At 34.2% G+C, this 25,934-nt stretch overlaps 2 protein-coding genes and 1 long non-coding RNA gene across 4 annotated transcripts; 1 reads left to right on the top strand and 2 right to left on the bottom strand.

The window, feature by feature from the left end:
- The first annotated feature begins 799 nt into the window (after positions 1-799).
- On the top strand, positions 800-1,470 carry LOC134259716 (uncharacterized). Its single transcript, XR_009990408.1, has 2 exons — positions 800-1,087; positions 1,375-1,470. It is a non-coding gene; the product is annotated as an uncharacterized LOC134259716 (long non-coding RNA).
- A 9,194-nt stretch (positions 1,471-10,664) lies between these two features.
- LOC134259725 (hepatic lectin-like) lies at positions 10,665-15,350 on the bottom strand. The gene is made up of 2 exons (XM_062742319.1): positions 15,287-15,350; positions 10,665-10,965 (listed from the first exon to the last, which is right to left on the bottom strand). The coding sequence occupies exons 1-2, from the start codon at positions 15,345-15,347 to the stop codon at positions 10,754-10,756; spliced, it is 273 nt and encodes a 90-aa protein (XP_062598303.1). The 5' UTR covers positions 15,348-15,350; the 3' UTR covers positions 10,665-10,753.
- Positions 15,351-18,451: 3,101 nt separating this feature from the next.
- Positions 18,452-22,469, bottom strand: LOC134259723 (uncharacterized). Of its 2 annotated transcripts, XM_062742317.1 has the most exons (8): positions 21,382-22,469; positions 20,941-21,134; positions 19,997-20,134; positions 19,739-19,810; positions 19,360-19,479; positions 19,144-19,263; positions 18,919-19,023; positions 18,452-18,829 (listed from the first exon to the last, which is right to left on the bottom strand). In XM_062742317.1, exons 1-8 carry the CDS (start codon positions 22,184-22,186, stop codon positions 18,536-18,538), a joined length of 1,848 nt encoding a protein of 615 aa, XP_062598301.1. In that variant the 5' UTR covers positions 22,187-22,469; the 3' UTR covers positions 18,452-18,535. The 2 variants fall into 2 exon arrangements, with proteins under 2 accessions (XP_062598301.1, XP_062598302.1); XM_062742318.1 differs by lacking the exon at positions 19,739-19,810.
- Between the last annotated feature and the right edge of the window lie 3,465 nt (positions 22,470-25,934).

Below are 25,934 nucleotides of genomic sequence, written 5' to 3'. Positions count from 1 at the left end.
GAAATAATAATATTTGTATAAAAGAGCCTTGTGCAGGTAATTAACGAGGAATTTTTTTGAAATCATGAGTGGATATCTGTGAGAGGAGTTTCCCTTCTAACTCAATCTTGTTTGAAAAAAATGTGTAATGGCTTTGCTTTAAAACAGAGAACGATGTTTTTTCAGAATATTTCTTGAGTAAAACACAAAATTGAATCGTCACCTGCTGCTACTTGATGTTCTAAAACGTCGTCGTTTTCATCATTTTCAGAGAGGACCAACTATCTTCTCAAGCTGATTTCTTTTCAACGAAGAAAAAATATTAAGCCATGGTTTAGAATAAGAATCGAAGTAACAATTCTTAATTTAAATTTCTAGGTTGTTTTTCGTTTTTGCTCCATTTTACAGAGATTATGATTTCAGACATTATTTAGTGTATTTTATGTAACTTACTAAAATTTGACCTGCTCTGCGACCCAATTTATGCATTTTGAAAAAGTCTGGATAACTTTTGAATAAATTTTGATAAAAAAAAATTAATACCAAAAATCTAAATTAATTGATGAAATATTTCTACCAACTTTGGATAACATATGACGTCAAAAAAAAAAAGACATGACAGAAATCCACGAACTTTTCAAACAACCCTCGTATATGCGTATATCATTTTTTACGATGAATCTGAATAATATTATACATCTGATTTTCTTGTGAATATTAAAAGAATGACACAATGGTTTTCAGTTCAATCTTACTTAAAATTAAAGAGTGTTAGCACAAAGAAAATGTATTGATATATATTTCTTACAATGTATTTTTATAAAGATTTTATCATGCAAAATAACAAGTATATTTTCATAGACCAAGAATGTTACTTAGAGGTATACAGACAAAACCGAAGAATTCTGCAACAGCTTGTAAACCAAACAAATCAGGAACAGAAACAAGAAGCAGAGCAGACAACAGCCAATGTAATCATCAAAATTAATAATAAATATAATGAAATTAAAACGACAAAAAAGTTGAAACAACGATTTCTGCAGCAATATGGAAATCAAACAGATCAGGAAAAGATTGGAATAAATTCTGATCAGGAAACTGAATTAAGGTTAAATTGCTTTTTGAAATATTGACCAAAGTTCATTTCCAATAAATTGAATAATAGTCAGATTCAATACAAAGATTTCCTTTATTAAACTTCCGAATTGGATACTGTTCAATGAATTGATGAATTGTATTTTCCTTTTATATCTGGTTTTGTTTGATTAATAACCAAAGTTAGCAAACCATAACATTTATCCACAGGGAAAATAAATTGAACAAACAAATATGTTTATGTATTATAATATTTCTATCCCCAGCATAAAGGTTACTCATTTCACTCTTATTTTATAGATTCATGAATGACATCAATAATGGAAGCAGTGTCATGAACTGGAAGATTTTATATCTTTTTGCCATTCTACTTCAATTAAAATCTTTTTAAAAACGTTTTAAATTCATTGTTTTTCTCCGTGGCTTAATATTTTTGGATACGAAAAGAGTGAACATAAATGTTGCAAATTTAAAAAAAGCTTGTAGGCGTTGAATTAAGTTGCAAAAATGAGCCAATTATCATTATTTTATTTATTATTATTAAAGTGAAACCTGTCTTATCCGACATACACTAGGAGACTAATTTTATGTCGCAATAGACAGAGTGACGAACAATGCTAAAAACAAGGAACATACTAAAATGGGATTGAAATTTAATGGCGGAATTCAGAGTGTGTTGGATTATTCAAGTTTCGGAATATACAGTTTTCTTTTTTTTTTCTTTTATTTTTTAATTTTTTTCCCCCATTTAATTTTTACGACAACATATTGTGAATGTACAGTTATTCTCCTTAACAATTATAAATCGTTATAAAAAGTTTAAGAATTCCTTTTAACGGATTTAGTTCGTTATTACAAATTCTTCATAATGTCATAAAAGAGATTAAATTCATTATAACGAATTTAAAGACATTTTATCATAACAATGTTATTCTTTTAATTTATTCGACATTTTTTTACATTGAATTCTCAAGTGTATTTGAAAAGTCGAAAATGTACTTCCGTTTATTCCGTAAATATATTTGTTGAATTTTTTGAACATATTTTAAAACCTGTTAAGACGTTCAAAGGAATTGTTTTCGTTGTAACAAAATTAAAAATTTGCTATAACAAAGAGTTAGGTTCGCTTTGTGCATAAACTGGCCATGTACTAATATCGATTATTTACCAATCCTTTTCGTTCCCGTGTCATAATCAAAAATGTAGAGACTTAATGCTTTTATTTCTTATTACATTTCTTTTTGAGAATCCACGTATTGAAAAAAAGCATTGAAAAAATGCAAAGTTCTCTAAGTTTTTAGAAAACACGCGTATTTGACCATCTCAACAAAGAATTAAACAAGTTGCTGTCCCTTAAAAAAGGACTGCAATATGTGGACCATATGCATGTTTTTTTAACCAAAATTCAATTTAAAAAAACTCTAGTTGTAGTGAATATTCATGTAGGCTTGTTCACATTTTCTTCAATGATCTGCCTACTTGTGACTGTCAAAATTGTTAAATGTTATCTCCGATTAGCGGCCTTTATAGTTTTGTCAGTTAAAAAAATCGGGTTATTTTGATACATGTAACCAATAATTGCTGGGACTTAACAACACCTGTTCTGAGTTTATTCAAAAGAAATTAATCATGGGAAAAAGATATTATGGTTCACGTGTAGCACACCTCTGTGGAACACATATTATTTTTTTTTGGTCGGAGCCCCCCCCCCCCATTGAAAGCCGTTGCTACAGACCTCTGTCAAACGGTATTTGGATCACTGAAATATTAAATTATTTTCCGAGCCTTGACGCACAAAAATAATGCCGGTGAAAATTTGTTCTATCTTTTAAAAGCTAGAACTAGTTATTGAATGAGGTTTTTCATTCAAGTTAAGTTACATGTCCATGTATCTTTAAGTTCTTCCTAATTTTTAAAATGCTTGTACCATAGAATCAATGTTTAGTCTGTATATAAAAGTATATGTACAAGAGCATTTCCGATCCGCCAATGAATATGTAAATGCGTTATGCGGATATAAAAGCGCAATTAGAATCGGGCGAATTATTCTACGGGCAATTTACCGAAGGTGCGCCCATGGCATCCAGTTTAAACTCGCTTATATATTTACTGCGTGGACCTCAGGGTCCACGCAAATATGAGCACAGTCTACGATCCAAAAAAGTAAAAAAAAATACTTTATGATCGTCAGAAACAGATCTTTCATTATGTAATTTCATATTCTGAATCAAAAGTTGTGCTCTATATAAAATATTGAAAAAAATTCAATTTCAACTTTCAGACTCTGGTCGTTTAGCCAGTTCCGGATGGAGTTTGGCCAGTTCCGAATAATTCGCTGATATGACAGGTGTTAATTAATAAATATATATTTCGAAAATATATTGTTAATCTTGATAAAAAAAAGCTTAGTAATGCTCTACCGAATCTTGCAAAGTTTTTGATTTTTACCAGTCGATTTCTGTATCGAACTTGAATATAGTCGTCCTACTATTACAATGCAACGAATCCGGATCACTTCGACACTTTGACACAAAGAAAGACAATTTAGTTGTAAACCATTTAAATGTCAAAAAGACATTTGAGGAATCAGAAGTAAGTATAAAACATCTATGAACAACCTCAAAAGATTGTGGGAAATGAAACAATAAAACTTACGTAGTACATGATTTTATTAATGCTGTCATTTTGACAATTATTTTTAAACACATAATAGGAATACAAAAAACTGTAGCCAGTACTCATAGGTCCTTATTTTTGTGTACTTTTTTAAATATTGAAAGAATTCTGGAAACTTGTTTTGTGTTTTCAAGTGCATCAAGTGTTTTGTTGTTTTTCTTGTTGTGTTGGTAAAAATATACCATTGCTTTAGACTAATTCTGTATATAACCTTTTCTGTACAGAAAATGGAGAAGGCCTGTAACAACTTATGAGAGCTAGTGTGCCAGCTCATTTACACTGCATTTAGATTTACAAGTTCATTTATGTCAATTTAGAAATTCCATTGTTTTGACTTTTCATATTTTCATGAACACTGCCTGTCTTAGATTTCAAATACCCCTCCATTATTTTTTTCCAAATATTTAATGAATGCATCGATCCTACGTGCACTGACCAATGGAGTATTCAACATGCGGTCAACTGCAAAGGAAATAATGGAGTGTTCAACTAGCGGTCAACTGCAAATGAAATAGAGGAGTAATCAACTAACGGTCAACTGTAAAGGAAATAGTGGATTATTCAACTAGCGGTCTACTGCAAAGGAAATAGTGGAGCATTCAACAGTGGTCAACTCTATGCAAATGAGTTGATCGCTCCCTCATTTGCATGGCAAAAATTCAACTAATGATCAATTGACTGTCAGTTGACCGTCTACTAGTAGTCAACTGAATACTCCGATTGAATTCTAATAGTACTTTTTCATATGGGTAATACATGGGCAAAGAGTCGCCTAGTTGGAAATTTCATTTTCAGTCAGCCTAACTGCTAAAGATTAATGAATATGAAATGAAAATGCTGCATATTTAACAGTATAACATGTTCACCCTTTAAATTTTGCCTTTAAAATTGAAGTTAAAATTATGTGGGGGGGGGGGGGTATGTTTTTTAACCTTTCAATATTAACTCTAAATGCTTTCATTTTTTTCTTCCTTTTTTAAATTAAAATTTTATTTTTATTGCGATTCCATGCTTTTGCAAGCATTATATTTTAATATATTTTAGGAGATGTCAGTAATGGGAAAATGTAAGAAAATAGTTGCCAAAACACATAGCCAACTTTTTTGTAACATCATCTAAAGTTAAGGAAAAATAAGCAGAGTATTCCCTAAATCCGCATCAAAAGGATCCAGAACAAAGAGGGCTCTTTTTTAGGTACAGTCGGGGAAAAGTATTAATAATTCTGCGGAAAAGTACAAATTATCCTTCTATTATCTCCATAGGAGGGTGACTGGTGAAGTCTATATAGAAGTAGAAATAGACCATCTCCTTTTTTATCAGTCGTCTAAGAAAATTCGATTGCCAATTATTTGCGTGAAATGGCACAAAGGGGAATGTGATTGGGGACATCTCATATGCACATGTATTAGATCTGGTCAAAAAATTCCTAAAATAAGACAAGCTAAGAAATCCATTTAAGGATAGCAGGCCAAGCTGTTTATGGTACTATGCATTTATTGCGAGACACTCGGACAAATTAGAAAAAAAGAAAAGAAATACTGCTTGAGGCCTCTCGCTTGAAAGTCACCAAAGAAGTTGTAGTTGATTGGTTTTTAAAGAACAGAACAATTCTTTCATAAAGAAACATGCTGGATAGACCACACAGGATTTATAATGCAGTTGAGACAGGTTTTACAGATAGGGAGTAAGGCTGGAGTTGTTGTAGGACCAACAAGGCAAAGATTTACAGAGGGCATTCCGCACTTGTCAGGAGGATCTACAAAACAACGTATGACTGTGATGTACTTTGGTAATGCTGAAGGAGTTCTTCTACCACCGTATTTTGTGTATCAAAAACCCCAGCCTACTGCATTTGATTCTTTATTAGGAGCCACAAGAGGTTCAGCTATACATTACACAAACAAGAGGTCCAATGGCCACATCGCTCATCTGAGCACTAAGGGTAGAAAAAGTAGAAAATGGCTTTTTATTGTAAAGTTTAAATCCAACAGTCCCATGACCAATCATGGATTTGCTATTTTTTAGAAAACGATTTTCAAAGAATTTTCCTATATATATCTTCAAAAACTTTGGTCGGCTATTTTGGCCCCGTCCTACCCCCGGGGGTCACGAATTGCACAAATTTGAATCTACACTACTTGAGCATGCTTCCATATAAATATGATGAATTATGGCTTTGTCATTCTTGAGAAGAAAATTTTTAAAGAATTTTCTTATATATTTCTATGTAAAAGTTTGGTCGGCCATTTTGGCCCCGCCCTACCCTACCCCCCCCCCCCCCCCCCGGGGGGGGGGGTCATGATTTGAAAAAACTTGAATCTACACCACCTGAACATGCTTTCATATAAATATGATGAATTATGGCTTTGTCATTCTTGAGAAGATTTTTAAAGAATTTATTTTATATATTTCTATGTTAAACTTTGGTCGGCCATTTTGTCCCCGCCCTACCACCGGGGGTTATGATTTGAACAAACTTGAATCTACACTACCTGAGCATGCTCCCATATAAATATGATGGATTATGACTTTGTCATTTTTGAGAAGAAGATTTTTAAAGAATTTTCTTATATATTTCTTTGTACAACTTTGGTCGGCCATTTTGGCCCCGCCCTACGAGTTATGTCCAAGACACGATGTAGTTACGATATCGACACATTACTTTTTTATAGTTTTCTATAATATTTCTCTATTCTCGTGTGTTCATTACAATACTTCTTGTTTTAAGACTATTTCCTTACTGTTGATATCCTCGATATCGTGCCGATATCAAATCATGATTGTTCCAAGAATTGTGGTTTTCATCCTTAATATTGTGTGTTTTACAACTTTTACTTAAACTTTTTTTATAAATCTTTCCCTGAAGTGTCGATATCGTCGATATCGACGACATCGTTTCGATATCGAATCATGTTTGTAAAGCCCTTGGTAAATACCTTCCCTGTTACTTTGAATGTGTTTATGTTTAATTACTTTACTTTTACGAAGATTTTACCTGCCATCGATATCGTCGATATCGACGATATCGTATCGATATCGAATCATGATTGTTAAAAGCATATTACTTTACCAACCTTCACCATAATGCAAAAACTTTATTTTTACATCACTTCTGTGTTTAATAAGTTTACCTTACTGTCGATATCGTCGATATCGACGATATCGTATCGATATCGAATCAAGATTGTCAAAACATTTTCAAGAATTTCACCCTAACCCAATATGTTACTCTAAATCTAATCTAAAACAATAACAACCCTAATACTGTCTTAATCATAATTTATTTTCATATTCATGGCAATTATGAATCAATTTTGATTCACTTGTGACTTTGAAAAATTATGTTATACCTCATTATGAAAATAAATTGTGCAAATAGGATCGATATCGATACGATATCGTCATGATATTGTTGATATCGACGACATCGACATAATATAGAGTCTCAAATATGGCACAAGATATTTCCAATTAATAGTGCTCATCACGATCGATATCGATACGATATCGACATAATATTGTCGATATCGTCGATATCGACATCGAATTCATTCTTGGACATGTATGCGCCCTACCCCCGGGGGTCATGATTTGCACAAACTTGAATTTACACTACCTGAGGATGTTTCCCCATAAGTTTCATCTTTTCTGGCTTAATGGTTCTTGAGAAGAAGATTTTTAACATATTCCACCAAATTTTTCAATACTTCCCAATTTTCTCCCCTTGAATGAGGGCGTTGCCCTTCATTTGAACAAACTTGAAACCCCTTCACCAAAGGATGATTGTAAGCAAGAATCTTAGACCAGTTGTTCTTTGGATTGACAGTGTAAGTTCACATATTCACATGGACATATTTACAAAAGCAGAAGGGGAATTGAAATTAACAGACTAGCTAGTACCAAATGCTACTCATCTCATGCAGCCCCTGGACAAAGGAGTATTTGGTCCTCTGAAAAAAGAATGGTATGATACAGTGCGAAAAACACGAGATTAAATCCTGGCAAGCCTTTTGACAAATAAAAGCTTTGCTTCAAATTTGCATGAAATTTATGTTGCAATTTATAAACCAAGCATTGTAATTTGAGCATTCAATGATTCTGTTATCTATCCTGTGAGGCGTTCTGCTATTTTAAATGAGAGTCTAAAGCCATCGTATACTTTCATTGACAAGGAAGAAGGTCCCGAAACAGATAAGACTGTAACCAGAGATGATGAAGTGGAAACAAAAGCAGCTACTGAGGCTTTCCATCTATACAGTGTTTCTATAGGTACACCAGCAAGAAAAACGTATGAACAGCGACTAGAAGAAGGATGGGATGTGGAAGGACTATCCCCTGGCTTCACAGTATATAAAAAACTGAAAGAAAAGGCTCATTCCCCTACCATAAGTAGAACAAATCAAAGAACTTTTCAACAAGTATCACACACTACATTCCAAGAGACTGATGAGCAACACATTGTTGATATTTCATTGCCTTCCTCAGGACTGGATTTGTTAGCATGTGCAACCATAAGTTTACAAGATATAGAAACAAAGAAAATATAACAAGAGGCCCATAGGCCACATCGCTAACCTGAGTTACTCGGGTGATGCAGTTCTTACCAGATTCCCCCTCTTGCTATACCCGTCATGCCCCACTACCCCCTTCTATTTTATGGTTTTAAGAATTTAATATCTAAACTACCCATGCTCCCATATAACTTTTAGCTTTCCTGGCCAAGTTGTTCTTGAGAAGAAGATTTTTAAAGATTTGTTCCATATGTTTCTATGTAAATCTTAGATTCCCTATTGTGGCCCACCTACCCCCGGTTGTCATGATTTTAACAATTTAATATCTACACTACCCAAGGATGCTTCCAAATAAGTTTCAGCTTTCCTGGCCCAGTGGTTCTTGAGAAGAAGATTTGTAAAGATTTGTTCTATATATTTCTATGTAAAACTTAGATTCCCTATTGTGGCCTCGCCCTATCCCCGGGGTCATGATCTTAACAATTTAATATCTACACAACCAATGGATGCTTCCACATAAGTTTCAGATTTCCTGGCATGGTGGTTCTTGAGAAGAAGATTTTTTAGTGACCCCACCCTATTTTTGTCTATTCTTGATTATCTCCCCTTGTAAAGAAACTTGACCCTTCATTTAAAGAATTTAAATTTCCCATTACCTAAGGATGCTTTGTACCAAGTTTGGATAAAATTGGTCCATTGGTTCCTGAGAAGAAGTCGGAAATGTGAAAAATTTACAGACGGACGGACGGAAAAACAGACAGACGGATGGACAAAATGGGATCAGAAAAGCTCACTTGAGCCTTCGGCTCAGGTGAGCTAAAAATGGCCGAAATATGCCATGCAGTACCCCTGCTCCAGATACAGTGGTAACAAAGTGTGTCACCTGCACTTGAAGAAATGACAAGATTACCTATAATAAGCAATAAAAAAACGAAACCTTAGAAAAACTTATAAGTTCTATACCATTCAATTTAACTTCACCAGATGCTATAAGACAAATGGCTCTGCAAGAACTGAATTTTGCCAAGGAAAAGGCTAAAAAAAGGAAAGGCAGCTTAGATACTCTACTTAAAGAAGAAAGAAAGGAGGTTAAAGCTAATTAATCTATGAAAGACACCTATGGGATACGATCCAAATCAAAGTCCTCCAAAACTGCAAATATCATGTATGTGAAGATGAAATTTATGAAGTGAATTATGCTTTCATAAGTGTAAGTTCAGTTTTTTTATGAATGATACTCGTACTTCTTGTATTTAGCATTACAAACTTTTTTGCAGACATTTAAAAAAGTACTTCATTACATCCATAAAAAAAGGTTTCTCTATTTGTTTATCTTGGTTGTGTCAATATATGGATTAATCAATATGTATCAATATGGTAATTAAGAATGCATTGTATAAAAAGATTGTCTTCCAATATGCATCGGGCAGAGAGTTTTCTTTTTCTATATTTCTGTAAAAAATTCTGGGAATTACAGTCATCAGAAATAATTTTTCATTTTGTTTTTACCAATTAAAACTGGTCAATATTAATGAAATAAACATTAAGGAGAGAGCCCATCATAAATAACTATTGCAAAATTCATAGCCAACTATATTGCAGCATGTTAGTTTTACAGCCGTTGAGTCATGAACTTCCATTTTTCAAGAATCCAATATATCGCATGTGGCTTATAAAAGATCCTATATTATGAAATGTTATTGTCAGTTCAAAACCTTATTGTTTATATCTGAGCACTAGATACATAAGTAATCGGCGCAAAAATGGAAGTTAAGTGAATTGTGTTTTTGACATAATTTAAGATATATTATATGCGAATAGTTTGTAAACGTTTAATCACTGAAACATGACAAACGTGTTTCCTAATCTGTATAAAGTATAGTGGTGTATTTTCTTCTATTTGGTCGCTTTTTTAAAAACATTGTTAGTGATTATAAAAAATTTGACATGAGCAATTGAAACACTATCCGTTCTATTTTACACAAATACTTATTTCTTCTGATTTTAAACTTTATATGGCTGCAATCACTGATCCTGAGAAAACTATCGTGATAGGGGAAGATAGGGCGAGTTACTTTCCTTCGTAAGATGTAGGTGTTTTTCTATTGTCCGCTTTTTAAACTAGTGATTGAAGTGAACAATGTAACAGCAAAAAGCAAACTTAAAACCTTTATCAATGCATGAATCAAGTTCTTTTCAGTAAATTAATTTCTTTATTGGTCTTATTTATTTTCAACAGATTTTTTCGTAAAAAAAGTATATATGTAGTAGTTTCAAGAAATGATATTCACAAAGACTGTATTTTTTTGACACACAATCAAACAGAAATTTAAAAGATCAAAGAAAGACATTGATGCATATTTACAAAAGATCAGATTTGTTTTCATAGCTTCTTTGCCTGCCTGAAACATGAATGAATAAAGAAACATTTATCTGAATTGTCACAAGATGTCTGGTTGATATCCTTCATATGATTTTTTCTCTCTTTATGTCTATTTTTCACAAATATAGTAAGTGGGTGTATCACATGATTTGTCATTCCAACCACCCAAGATGAGCATTTCCAGACAGTTTTCACTTGTACCCCCGCTAGGTTGACCTGCGTACCAGTTTGTGAATTTCATCGAGTTGTTAGGGTTTTCCCAGTAAAATGTACCCTCAGAATTAACATCTGTTCCTCCAATCCACCATTTCTCCCCAGAGGCTGAAATGTTGGAATAGAAAGGGATTAACCTGTGTACCTCACAAACAAACTTAGGAAAGGGTGTATTTATGATTTATAAATATGATTAATACATGTATATATTTAAAGAAAAGGTGAAGTAAAGGAATTAAGCTATTATGCTTAATTTGGACTTTACTTCGCGTATATTTTGGTAACTAAGATTGATTACAGTGAAGTTATGTTGCACAGATATTTTAATCGGACTAAACAAATTTAACACATTTAAAAAAAAGAATACATCAAGTAAGATCATCAGACACAGAATTTTGAGAATATAAGTATACTGTATAACTTGTAAGAACAAAATATTGTATTCCATTAAGCAGATTAAAAAATGTCTAAAAGCAGATTAAAAATGTCTTTGGAGTTCAACTAAGAGTGCCGATGTTGTGATATAGTAAGATTAAGTTAAAATTAGATATTCATGAATAAAGATTAAAATTGTGAAAAAAAAAAAAAAAAAAAAAAAAAAAAAGATCGAAAAATAATTCACAATTTTGGGAATAATACATCAAAACCATCAGAATAAGTTATTAGTAAAAGGAAAGTATGGTTATGTTATGTCTTTTATATTCCTCTCCTTGCATGCCTAAAGAATATTTTCTCAAAAAATGTACGTACGTTAGTAAGGCATTGGAGAGTTTAGATTTTTTCCGGTTATTGTACATCTAGACTGTGTGGGGGTGTGATACAAAAGAAAACTGCATTTATATGATAGAATATGTACAATCTAAGCTATTGCAGATTGGTTTTCTACCAAATTAAGAAAAAGCAGTATTTTTTCCGATACTGACTTTGATTTGATTAGGTTCACTGTGTATTTTAGAATACGGTGTTATCCAACAAACAAGAGAAAAACAATCGTAAAAAAGATGAATGCAGTTTTAGATCTGAAGCTTAAAAATCTTGCATCAATTCTACGTAAGATTATATATCTGATTCCAGCATTAGGAAATATCTTTCATTTGATGTCGACAAAAATGTGTCTGGTAATTTTTCACGGGATGAATTGGTATACATTTAAAAAAAAATCTATGAACGTACATGTTAGATCAGAATTAAAATTTTGATTGAAAAATTGTGAAACATAACCAGATTTAGTTTTACATGCTTTATAGAAGACACCAGAGCGCATAATATTTTCTAAAGTAAGTACGCATATACATGTATGCAAGCGCGGGTTTTGTCGGGAATATTTATAAGATATTGTGCATGATATGTTCACCGAGTTAGAAAGACGTTATAGTTCCTCATTGAAAGACTTTAAGATTATTAGAATGTATAAGGAGAGTTTAAAAATAGCAACTAAACGGTAAGTTGGTGAAATATACTGACAATCAGAATGTGGTACATGCGTATATGTCAAGTGAGTAACGGTAAAAAAGGATTTGCAAAATCGTGCTATGAATATTTATCAAATGCTAGTATGTATGTATAACGGCACTGTAACTGAACGGGGTGGATGCCAATATCTCTAAATATAGAAGTAGATTATTGTAGAAGAATTTTTGATTTTGGCGACTGGTCATTTTTAGACTCTATCTTTGAGTTGTGTGACAAAAAATGGGGACCGATAACATTCGATAAGTCTGCAAATAATAAAAATAAAAAAAAGAAATGAACAAGTTTAATTTCAGATTTTGGGTTACAAGAACGCATGGAGTAGTTGCTTTTGCATTTGATTGGTTAAGTGAAAATAATAGTGTGTTCCCGCGTTTCGTAGTAGAGTGGGAAAACATTCATTTGTATGATAGGAATGTATTCTATTGGTTTTGCCTGTATAGTAGGCGTGGTCAAAGGAAGACCAATGAGAAAGCGGTATTCAGTAAGGTATTCGAATCATTCTAATCCAGTGCTCTTCAACACACACACGTGTTTTGTTGTGTGCTTTTTTTTTGGCTTTAAACATAATGTCTATCCCGTTTGTATAAATATACCGGTAATAGAGGAAAGAATACTGTTGGAATGTATTTTAATTTCGATTTTTTCATACATGCAAATATAGGATGTTCAGGCATTTTTTAGTACTGCAACGAATGCACGTCCGGCATGCTCCCTTGAGACATTATTTATATAGCGACGCACACAGGTTTTCCATAGTTAACCGTCGGATTTTTATGTCTGTAATAGGGGTATAAATTATTACACGTAATATAATTTTCAAATAAATTGCACTGCTTTATTGTTTCAAATACAATGTAATGTATGTTCAATATTTATGTATTGTTTTCAAAATAAACGCCAGCTGCTCCCACTAAGCTAGCCTGGCTTACAGGGTTCACCGGCTTACAGCATAGTTGTTGCATTATTTGAGGTGTAGTCCGTCAAATAATGAGTGGGGATTATACCTGGTATATTTGATGATCAGAGTATTAAATAATCTGTACATTTGCAGAAAGTATTATAATTGCACACAATGGAAATCTGCTTTATTTTGGCCAATGATTTTGAATTTTCGTGAACAAAAATTAATGATTTCCCGGAAGATGTGATAGAATTTAAACACCCAAGCAGTTTTCCCTCATAGATTCTGATAAAGCAAGTGTTTATGCTCAATCAGCATTCATGAGAAATTTGCCTATAAAAAGAATTGATTATTCGGATTTCGGTTTAAGAAGCAGACGAACTGTAAGCAGAGTTTGATTCAAGCAGTTCGTTCAAATTACTCCATCCACTTATTTCAAAATGATTTAGAGAATAAGAGATGGTGTATGATACTGAGTAAAATTATAAGAAAATGAAAACATGTATGTCAGAGAACATTGCAATATGAGCAGAACATTTATTAATTTTAACGATGTTGCAGTGATACACCTATGTTAAGACATCAGAAATATGAAATCATGGGCGTGGGGCACAACCATACGTTTTTATTTGGGGCAGTATCAACTACTGAAAAGTCTTTGACAACCAAGGGGTTTTTACGTGGCACAAACATAAACTAGCGAATTTTTCTACAGTTTAAAATGACAATTGTAAATGTATCTGCTTTGTATAAATAATTTATGGTGCAGACTTATTTAATTTTCATTTATTACTCTTTGACAGTTAAGCTACTTAAATGAATACTTGCATGAAAACATCAACCAGGCGACCGACTTGCCCTTATTTTCTATTCGAAAAGATATTAAACCTGTTATTTTCTTACTTTCTGGATGTAAGCAACTGCTAAAACTTATCGTTAATTTCTAATAAATCCAATGGATCATTTGATGACAAACACAGCGTAAACTGTCATGTTGTTATTGTAACCTGCTTGAAAAGTGGGAGGTACACAGTTGTCGGATTGCTCGCCCGTCTGTCTCTACGTCCGTCGACAGTCTAATTCAAACTAGCTATCACTCAAAAATTTCATTTTCCCTTTTTTACTAACACACGAGTTATTCTTCATACATTTTTGCACGATTTTTAAAAAGTTTGTTTAAGATGTTTCCCAAATGCAAAGTAAAATTTTATTGCTACTCGCTGCTCAAACGTCATGGATTTTTGCATATTTTAATCAAATCTATATATCTTTTAGAAACTAATATCTTTTAAACGAAGCGAAATATAACATGTAACTTATAACACAGCAAAACATGGACTTTGTCATTATAATCAAATAGAGGCGGGGGTATTATTAAATGAGCTAAGTGCTCACAGCACCCCTAGTCTTACGAGAATGTTTACAGTTGTTACTCGGAACTGGTTAAATAAAAGCACCGTAAAAATAACATATTAATTAGGAATTTATTTTTTCATTTCCCACAAACTTTCGATGTTTGTCCTTCAACATATATGTGTCAAATTTACTTTTATATTAACTTTTTATACCTAAAAGGTTTTACATGTACATGTGACTGATTTACAGCTGACATATAATTTTCTGTACGTGCGCCACAGTATCACAGTGATCTGGATTAAGAACATAAATTGAGTGGAAAAAAATCAAAGTTCGGCAGAATTGAAGAAGATTTATAAGCTTTTTCTACCCACTTAAATTTTGGTTTATGTTCTACCTATTAACATCAGCGAATGTAACACCTTTTGCATCAGCAATTATTCGGATGTGGTTATTAGCTTTAGTCGGAACCAGCCAAACGGCTGTAGCATAAGATTGACGCAAAGAAAGATGTTTTTTAAAGATGAATTAATCCTACCTTTTACCAAGTAAAGTGTGCAATTATGTTAAAAAACCAACAATAGCAACAAAAATTGAGATGATACATTTTTTACCTCTGTCACATAGATAATTATGACAATCTAAGGAACTTACGGTAAGTCAGTACTCAAAATTTTCAAAGAGAAAACAAATTAGCACCTTGGCGTTGAATCAATGATTGTTCAGCTTCAGTTTCTATGATCAGGAGATGTGCTCCCATCGAAATGCACTATCCTGACATAAAAAAAATCAAAAATAAGTATATTCACTAAAGGGAGAATCAATGTATATTATTATAACAGTAACTTGATCCGAAAGGTCGTATCACGTCGATTTGGCAGACGCGGATCATCATATCAAACGAGACGCGAAGCGTAAATTTATTACACCTCTTGTAAGTAGCTAGATATTGCAAAAAGAAACTTTCAAGATGAATTTTATAATATTCATCCACAAAACAAAACATAGTAAAAGGGGACATTTTAACGAACAAGAAAAATAGCGTCATGTTTCTTGGTACTACTTCATCAGTTTCAAAGAGCGGTGATGTGGATTCAGAAAACCGCAGTGTGGTGATCTGGAACGTCAGATCACAACGTCACGGGATTGCGTAAAATTAGCAGTAAAATCTAGTGGTACACATTACATGTAGGTATATACTAAATGCAGTTAGAGAGGGAAAAGGAACAAATGTAGAATGTTTTTTCAAATTTTTTCTTTTTGTTTTGTTTTCGAACATTGAAACATTTTTTTCTGAAAACAAATAATAATAATAACAAATAAATCAATATTTTGGAAATTATTTATTGCCTCGATACATGTTCCTGATTATTATAAAACGTGCTGGACTTTTATCATTGACGTAAGTTCATAAACCTAGCAGATACCTTAATTACCGGTATGCCTTTAATTGTGATTTTGAATTTTGCAAATATTCTGTATCAGTGAGTATTTTAATTCATAAAACAATTTTACAGGATAGTAGTCTACCAGAGAGGGTTGTCTTTTCTAAATACATTGAATAAAAATATCATTAAATGATGCCAAGAGAGTAATGTTTTTGTGATGAATATCATTTCAAATCACCGGTTTTTCGTTATCTAAATAACATGTTTAAATATAAGCCAATGATAAATTTGCTTTGATTTGTTAGATTTAGTTATTCGGAAGTCATTTGGAAGCAACTTTGAAGTCATTTGGAAATTTCTAGAAATTTCTAAAAGAAAAATTAAAATTTTAGTCATTCGGAAACAGCTTGGAAGTCATTTGGAACCATTTGGAAATTTTTTCCAATACTCCGAATCGTGATTCGGAAAAAGCAAATGAAGAATTCCAAGTGATTTACTTGGAAATTGCAAATGCAACTTGCAACTTCTAGTCGCACGGGTGCAACCCGCTATAAGCAAACCTTTTTTTGTTCATATCAAGAAATTTCGTTTTCGAAAACTGTACATGAAAAGAAATTGTGCAAGAAAAAATGAAGTATCTTGATGTGGCTTTCAATTCAACAATGAAAAAGTCATATATATACATCATCGACTTCATATGAATTAACAATATTCATTTCATCCCTATGTTGATAGGTTACATTTTTTTCGAAATAGAAGAAATCACAGAGTATAAAACATTTATTTGTTCTATGTTTAGATATTTACTTTAAAAAGAAGATAATTGTACATGTAATACCAACCAAAAAAAAAAAAAAACTTTACGATTAACGAGAAGACATCAACTTTTCTTTTGTCAACTCCCCTATTACGGTAACCTTGTACTAGTATCTCCCATATATGGAGTTTATGTTTCTACCCTGATTCAATACGCAAGACCATGTTTAACGTACAAATAAATTTCTAAAACGAGGTTAGCAATTGAAGAAACAGTTGATGAAACGAAGAAATAAAAAGTCTTATTTTATAGTCAACATTCGGCAAGTTCTATGGTCGATACAATGATCTTGAAAGCAAATACAAACTATTGTAAAGTCGAATATTGACTAACGTTTTCACGCAAATTGTTAAGGCCATTACTTTCATACTGAGATGTCTACGGATTGTCCCATCAACCTAATCAATTCTGATTACCTTATGACAAGGAGCACACAATGGGTGTGACCAGTAGACATAGATCGAGATACTTACCCATACAAGGCACCTCTCAGCTATGTTAAGGACAGATGATACAAACAATTCTTTGCTTTGAAAAAGATTTAATATCATGTCACAAGTTAAGAAATGTAGATGTTTCTTAAAATTTTTCCTCCTAAGAACTGGAATGTGAAAAAGACTTGGAAAATATTAGTAATATTTCAATGAAAAAAGAAATATAGACAAAGTACATTTAGTAAAGGTTTACAGGTGAAAACAAATTTCAGAATATGTTAACATGGTGCAAAAAGTGTAATATAAACTTAAGAAAAATATACCAAGCCAGGTGAATTTTATTAAGAAAAGCTAAATGGTGAAAATCAGCCTAATAGTATGTGATATTACTATTTTTTTGTCATTTTGATCTTCCTCTTAAAATGACAAATAAATACATATGTTTTTGAAAAAAATGTTTAAGAAAAAATTGCTTTTTTAATGGTTTACTACATAAAAGAATTTTAATGAGCGCATGCATAACATTTTTACCATCAAAAAAGAATTATAAGAAAGATAACTCTTGCCTATTGAACACGCATACCCCAATTTAGAGATATCATGTCTTTGCAAAATTTGAAAAAAAAAGTGAAATGTAAAAATATAAACGGTTTTAAATCGATAAAAATAGATTCAGATTTAGTTTTTATAAAAAAAGATAATAACACTTTTGTTTATTAAAGACATTGTGTGTGTGTGTGTTTAACATAACTAGTATATGTGAATCCATTGGACAAAGTGCAAGCTGTTAATTTCGATAAATACATATATTATATATTAAATGTTTTCTCTCTCTCTCTCTCTCTCTCTCTCTCTCTCTCTCTCTCTATATATATATATATATATATATATATATATATATATATATATATATATATATATGTAGGACTCCAAAGTGCGATGGGACTCCAAAGTGCGATGGTCACGCCAAAGTCCGATGGTCTGCGCCAAACCCCGATGGTCTGACACGCCAAAGTCCGATGGTTCACGTGCAGTCGCCAAACCCCGATGGTTTGACACGCCAAAGTCCGATGGTGCTGGAAAACGACACACGTTTGTGACGTCATCATACTATGGCGCCAAATTTCGGCGCTGAGTCATGAAATGGTACAATGAAATACGAAAAAAATTAGTTATAATGAACAACGGTTGATCTAAAAATTCAATTCAATTCAATTCACAAAACAAATTGTTGAAAATAATACCAATATTTAATCTAGATCCATTATAATAATATTTATTCCAAGACCCTTAATTGTACATTTGCAATTTACAGCATGTTAGGACGCATTAGATATTTAGACAAAAGGTGAATTTTATAGTTCTCGCAGTCCTCCACAGTGTACACTTTTCCTTTGCTATCGTCCATGTCAACTTTAGTTACCCGTCCTTTCCTCCAGTAGCCCGATAGGAAAACGTTTGTACCAGCAGAAAGCGCCGAATTCGGTTTAAAATCTACGATGTCGTCTACTGCGGGATCAAACTTCTGCAGTGTTGCTACAGTCGCTGGTTTTTTAGGAAAGAGTTCCAGTGGATACAAGTCGTTGTTCCAGTGGTCAGAATTCTGTTGGATAAATTTTATAATCTTTAAATCATTTAATATGTCTTTATCAATTGCTCTTCAATTTTCCAAGTGTAAGAATTCGGTCTTACCTCTTTCATGGAGCACATAGAGTCTGAGTATCTTCTTTTATTGTTGACTGCGGGGTACTGGAATAGCCGGTTATACAAATCTTTGTAGTATGGACTTACACCGTACTGAAACAGTTTTAAAGTGCATCATGTAAAAATTATTCACAATAACAACAAAAAAGATTGCAATTAAAATGAATCCCTTACTCAGTATTTTTACCCCATATGATAGTTGCATGTTATTACCTGCATTTGTTGAACGTTGCGTATAACTTGAGAGTTTGTTACATCTTGCAGTGGTTTAGTGCTTTCACGGGGCAGGGGAGACAAATCCAGCGGGAGCTTATCAAGATCTCCAGTAGTGACCTGTTTTAAAAAAAATAATTTTATAAAACTCCACAATTTTCAATATAGAACAAGGGTCAGTATTTTTTACCCTATATGATATTTGCATGTTATTACCTGCATTTGTTGAGCGGTGCGCATAACTTGAGTGTTTGTTACATCTTGCAGTGGTTTAGTGCTTTCACGGGGCAGGGGAGACAAATCCAGTGGGAGCTTATTCAGATCTCCAGTAGTGACCTGTTTAAAAAAAAAATAATTTTAAACTCCACAATTTTAATATTAGAAATGGTCAAAATGGAGGCAATGGTCCTAACGTTCGTCATATTAAAAAGTTAATTTAAACTCCACATTTCCCATTAAACTATATAGAAATGTTTAAAATCGGACCGTGTCCATATATCATCATTCGTCGACAAAGTAAACTACAAGTCCACATTTCTCATTAATCAACACAAAAAAAAATATAAATGAAGGAACCGGAGGGGGGGGGTCCTACCGTTGCTTCATCATCACTTGTTGACGTGATTGGCAGTTGTGTTGAAATTATATTTTGGTTGGCATGGTTTGACTAAAAAAAAAGCACAGATAGTAAATAGACGATTAGTTAAGTTATATGTATTTGCTCAATTAATTCTGCCGTAGTTTAAACAGGATAAATCAACCAATTTTTTTTTAAATCATCGTCATTATCGATTAGTTAATTTATTTTTAGCCAATGATTATTGTTTTCGCACATTTAAAAGTTATGTAGCACCTCTGAATCCGTGTTATTGCTGTCAATTTCATTGTCCTTTTTGTCATTACTTTGTTCATCTGCGTCATCCTCATCGACATCAAGGTGAGCTTTTTCCAGAAATTCTCTCTCCTCTCTTGTTAAGTTGCACATCGATATCTAAAATTTATGATTTTTGACATTTATAAATCTAAGAAAATTCAAAAGGTTACATTCCATATCAACCCTGTACGGTAAATGTAGATGTCATTTATCATTGAATCACTTTAAACTGATTGTTTTTATTTAACTGATCCTCAGATCCACAAGATCTCTGCGCTCAATGAGTAATATAAAAAAAAGACTAATTATGGTTACATGTAGTAGCTCTCATTTTATCGGGTTTAAGTTAACCCTCGCATTTCAGCCGAAATGTTGAGGATATTCTTTGTAAAAATAACTGAGATATACGGATTATTAATCGCAGACTATACCACAAATTTACCCCTCCCCCTCCCCCTTTCTATGTAATAAGGGTTAGTTATTGTGCCCCATTAGACTTATTAGGGTTAGTTCTTGTGCCCCATTAGACTGATTAGGGTTAGTTCTTGTGCCCCATTAGACTGATTAGGGTTAGTTCTTGTACCCCATTAGTCTGATTAGGGTTAGTTCTTGTGCCCCATTAGACTGATTAAGGTTAGTCCTTGTGCCCCATTAGACTGATTAGGGTTAGTTCTTGCACTTTATATGACTAATTAGGGTTAAGTCTTGCACTTTATTTGAATAGTAAATGGATTAATTCTTGCGCCCCAGTAGACTGATTAGGGCTAGCCCTTGCACTCTATTTGACTAATTAGGTTTAGTCTTTGTGTCCCATTAGACTGCACTCTTTTTGACTGATTAGGGTTAGTCCTTTCACCGTCTCTATTTGACTTATATGGAATGTGTTCATAGCTTTTTCTACACAACGATGAGAATATTTTTACCTGTTCTTCTACTACGACAGAGAAGTTTGGTCTTTTGAAGAACATCTGATGTGGTGTCATGGGTTTTGTGGACTTGTGGACGCGGTTGTTGTACTTATAATAAAACTCCTCCAGGTTACGTGGCCAGTCTCTGGTGTCGACAAATTGGGTCCGGAAGTATGCCACCACGGTTCTATTAAACCTTTCGACTCGACCTGTAAAATTTATTTGTTCTTGCTCACACTACACTCGGCAATTTTAATTTTCTTTTCCATATTACTTCAGCACCCCTTGTACATGTATAAACGCAATTTTGATTCATTAAAAATGAAATTTTAGATCTAGAAATTTTGATTAACTTGACATGTTTAGAACTGTAGTACATCTAAACACTATTATACTATTTAACTAAGTATAAGGAATTTTGCAATTAGGCAATACAGCGAGATAAAAAAAAAATACCTTGGGACTGGGGATGGTAAGGTCTACCATTAACATGCCTTGTCTTAAATTCATCCATTACGGCCGATAAATCAGCGTTATTAAATTCTTTCCCGTTATCGGTTTGTAGGATTCTGGGAGGCCCGAATAAGTAGATAAAGCGCAGAAGAACGTCTGAGACTTCTTTCGCTGTTTTCTGCTTTAAGCAGGCTCCAAAAGCAAACCTGCTGTAACAGTCTACTATGTTACAAATGTAATTGAATCCTCTGCATGGTGGCATTTTCTTTAGGTCCATTTGCCATCTGCTGTTAGGGTATGATGCCGGAATTGGACGTCTCGTCCTCTCCGTTTTCGGCAGATCAACTGCTGCAAGACACTTGCTACATTCTACATGCTGTTTGAAGAGAAGTCGAACATTTTCCCGAGTGACAGGAAAGAATGTTTTCCTGATTGTCTCGTAGATGGCATCACTTTTTCTGTGATCCACATTGTGATTTCTTTGAATCTCAACGATCAGCTGATCCTTGGATAGAACTCTTCTATGTACCTCGCTTACTTTCGAGCTCCTATAGAAGGTGGACTCGGTGTCAATGTCGTATATAAAATTTGACACATATTTCCGTACACTTGTTTCCCCCATTGAAATACCTAGCTCCTCCTTAATTCTCTTTGCTCCCCATGCGGAATTTTCTGCCTTTAACTTGCATATTTTCTCGACATCTTTCATAACGGACCAAAACTGCTCCGGACTTGGGTCATTTGTCTCCCGCTTCTTCTTAACCTTTTCAAAGATATATCCGTCATCCGGACAAACTGCCGCATCCATGTTTTTCTTTGGGTTTTGAAAATTAGAAGATTAACGTCAGAATACTATGACGTCATAAACGTTAACAGCTATTCCCGCACCATCGGACTTTGGCGTATCAGACCATCGCACTTTAGCGTCGCGCGTCTCATAGGAAACCAACCATCGGACTTTGGCGTGACCATCGGACTTTGGCGTCCGTAAAGACCGCGTGCCATCGGGGTTTGGCGCAGACCATCGGGGTTTGGCGAGACCATCGGACTTTGGCGTCACCATCGGACCTTGGAGTCTTACATATATACAGTATATTCTCTTAAATTACCTACCCTGGCAGCCTGCCATCGAAGTAAGTTTTTCACGAAGCAGTACTTTTTTCCCCAGTTTATCGTCAATGAGGTAGGGCATTCTGCAATATATTTCAGTAAATGATTATAATGGAACATTAATGGAATAATTTTGAGATTATTGACAAAAATGATTTCACTACGCAGTGAGGAAATGATCAATAATTTTAATATTGATCATTCTTGTTTTGCTAACAGATGCGTTTACCTGTAACTATACTTCTAGAAAGATTCTGAAATTAAGAAAATTCGGTAATACATTCCGATTGCAAAAACACTTGTAGTTTATAAGACAATTTAATACATGTAAATCCCAACACTTTTCACAAAATGAAGCTAAAAAAATATTTTACTCCATTTTACTCCATTAAGGAGGCTCATTACACCACTTTTTGATGACGTACACTATGTACATGTACTACAAAAAAAATAACCTCCATTGTCACGACAAATTTCCTCTTGGAACCAATGGTACAGGTACCTTCATAAAATCACCACACCTTTAAAACACTTTAAAAATAATTGAAACATCATCATGTTTCCATTTGGTTCCTGGTGGAACATTGGGCCTCGGCAACAGTTCTCCACCGCACTCTATTCTGGGCAGCCTTTTTCAGTTGTTCCCAGGTGTGTCCACATTGCCTGATCTCCTCTTTACATGACCTTTGCCAAGTTTTTCTGGGACGCCCAACTCGCAGTTTGCCTTGTGGGTTCCAATTGAGTGAGTGGCGCGTAACGTCTCCTGATGGTTTTCGGAGGGTACATGTGTGTCCAATCCATCGCCACTTTCTGCGGGCTATTCGTTTAGTGATTGGGTCTTGGTTTGTTTTCTTCCACATGTTCTTGTTGCTTAGAGTTTCTGGTCATCTGAATTTTAATATGTGGCGCAGACATCTGTTAGCGAAGGTTTGTAGTTTGTTGGAGGTGGTATTGATGACTCTCCATGTTTCAGACCCGTAGAGGAGCACAGACTTGACATTGGTGTTGTAGATGCGGAATTTTAATGTGTGTGGATAGTGCTGTTGAAATCTGTCGAATGAGTCTAGCTTTATTAATTCTAGCTTTTATGTCTTCATCTGTTCCACAAATGGTTGTGACGATACTGGCTTAGTATGTAAAGGAGTCTACATCTTTAAAGTTGCGCTCTCCAAGTGTAACTGGCGTTTGCTGTTTGATGTGGAGCCGCATCACCTCTGTCTTTTTGATGTTCACCTTTAGACCTGTCTTTGCTGCTTCTTTTGCAAGCCTATTTGTTTTGAGCTGCATATGCTCATACTTCTGGGACATGAGGCATAGATCAGCAAAGTCAAGGTCTTCCAAACACTGAGTGAAAGTCCCCTGGACTCCTGTCTTACTATCTTTCCTTGTCTCCAGTCCACTACCACAAGAAAAATCATTGGTTACAGCAAACAGCCTTGTCTAACCCCAGTCTATACCTCAAACGCTTTAGTAAACTTTCCATTGTGGATGACTTGGCATGTTGCCTCGTCCTACAATTGTTGTATCAGGTTGATAAAGGTAGGAGGCGTTCTATAATGCTGTAGTAATTTCCAGATGATTTTTCTATCAACACTATCAAAGGCCTTTTCACAGTCTATGAAGTTAAGATAAAGTGTTGACTGCCACTCCAGTGACTGTTCAATTATTACAAGTAAAGTGGTCATCTGGTCTGTACAGGACTTATCCTTTCTAAAACCTGCCTGTTCTGGACGAAGTCGTTCTTCTATAGCATCTTTGAGCCTTTCCAGTATTATTCTTGTTAGGATCTTGCTTGCGACAGAGAATAGCATGATGCCACGCCAGTTCTTGCATTGTCCCAAGTCTCCTTTCTTGGGTAGCTCCACTAGATATCCCTTTTTTCCAATCAGCTGGTACCTTTCCCTCTGACCATATCTTCTGCAGGAGAGGTAGTTACATATCTGCTGAAGTCTTTGGGTCTGTTTTAAGGGCTTCTGGAGGGGTTCCATTAGGCCCAGCTGCTTTCCCACTCTTTAGTTTCTTCAGAGCCTTGATGGTCTCTGCCCTTGTGGGAGAGGCAGTGATCACTGCTAGTTCAGAGTATCCTGGTGGTTTGTTTGGTGTTGTTTCTGGTGCTGGGCGATTTAGGAGTTTTCTGAAATGTTCTGCCCAGCAATTTCTCTTGTCTTCTTCCTTTGTTATAGTGTTGCCTTCCTTGTCTTTTACATGCTTGGTCTGTGGTGGTCTTTTCCAAGCCAGGGTTCATGTGATTTTGTACATGATACAGAAATCTCTTTTCTCTCCCGCTTCCTCAGCTTCTGTAGCTAGTACATTATAAAAGTGTCTTTTATCTCTCCTTGCACTTTTCTTTACTTCATTGTTTGAAATAGTCTGTCTGTCTTTTAATTCTTGTTTCTTTTGTTCCTCCTCACAGCTGATTATCTGTTGTTTGAGAAGTTTTCTTTCATCGACCAGTTTCCATGTATCTCCTGAAAGCCATTCCTTGTCTCCCTTTTCTCTTTTCGCATGTGTCTTTCCAGTTGTCTTTGATGGAGTTCCAGTGTTCTTCTAGTAGAGGTTTTTTTGACAAACATTGTTTAGGACCTCAAATCTGTTTTTCAGTGAAATGCCAAAGGTGTCTCTTGTGGCCTTTTTCCTGAAGTCTCTGGGTATTAAACTTGATGTGTGGTCTGTCATAGTTGTCCTTGAAGGATTTGAACTTGACTTTTATAGTGCCTTGTACTAGGTGGTGGTCTGAAGCTACATTATGTGTAATGTACATATTTAATGGCGCTGCCTTTTGCCACTGTCACTCAGCTACTGAAAGAATTTCTAGAGCCACCACGGGGAGGTGTAACATGTGATTTGCTGGCAGAACCTATTTGATACGGTAGGCATTAACTCGAGGTTTTGGTAGTGTAACTAAGTGACATCAGTTTCACACCTCGAGACCTATACAAGACTTTGACCCAAGTTGAAACATGCCATGTTATGAAAAGTGAAAACAAAGCAACGAATTAATTATGCATACACCAAGAAGGATTGATGGCGCGGGATATGATCTGATTATCATATCTTTGGCCGTATTTGTCGCCATCTTTTGCTTTTTGTAAGCCGTATGTAATTTTTTATAAAGTTCATGTTGTATCTAGTCAGAACTAAAGTTTTCTTTGTGACTTATTTTCTATGGGGGGAATCAGAACGTATACATGTGTCCATATCTTGTAAAATGTATATATTTAAATGTGCGTGCAAAATGTTTGATTTGTTTTTTTGCTGATTTACCCCGTTGTTTGTAAAACTTAATTTTTGTCATTTACTATTTAATAAATGACATTTTCATTTTCACAGATATTTGTCCTGTCGTATTTGAAATAGAATTCTGAGCAAAACAAAGCCGCGATAAGCTGTTTGTATCTAGGAAATAGTGAGAGACATAAAACGCCTATTATGTACATAATAGCATT

The sequence above is a fragment of the Saccostrea cucullata genome, unplaced genomic scaffold (genome assembly GCF_032062105.1).
Source record: "Saccostrea cucullata isolate Sc308-1 unplaced genomic scaffold, CSIRO_AGI_Scuc_v1 ctg1230, whole genome shotgun sequence".
Classification (NCBI taxonomy): Eukaryota; Metazoa; Mollusca; class Bivalvia; order Ostreida; family Ostreidae; genus Saccostrea; species Saccostrea cuccullata.
Note: the sequence above shows the minus strand (reverse complement) of the source record. Positions and strands in the feature narration are given on the sequence as shown.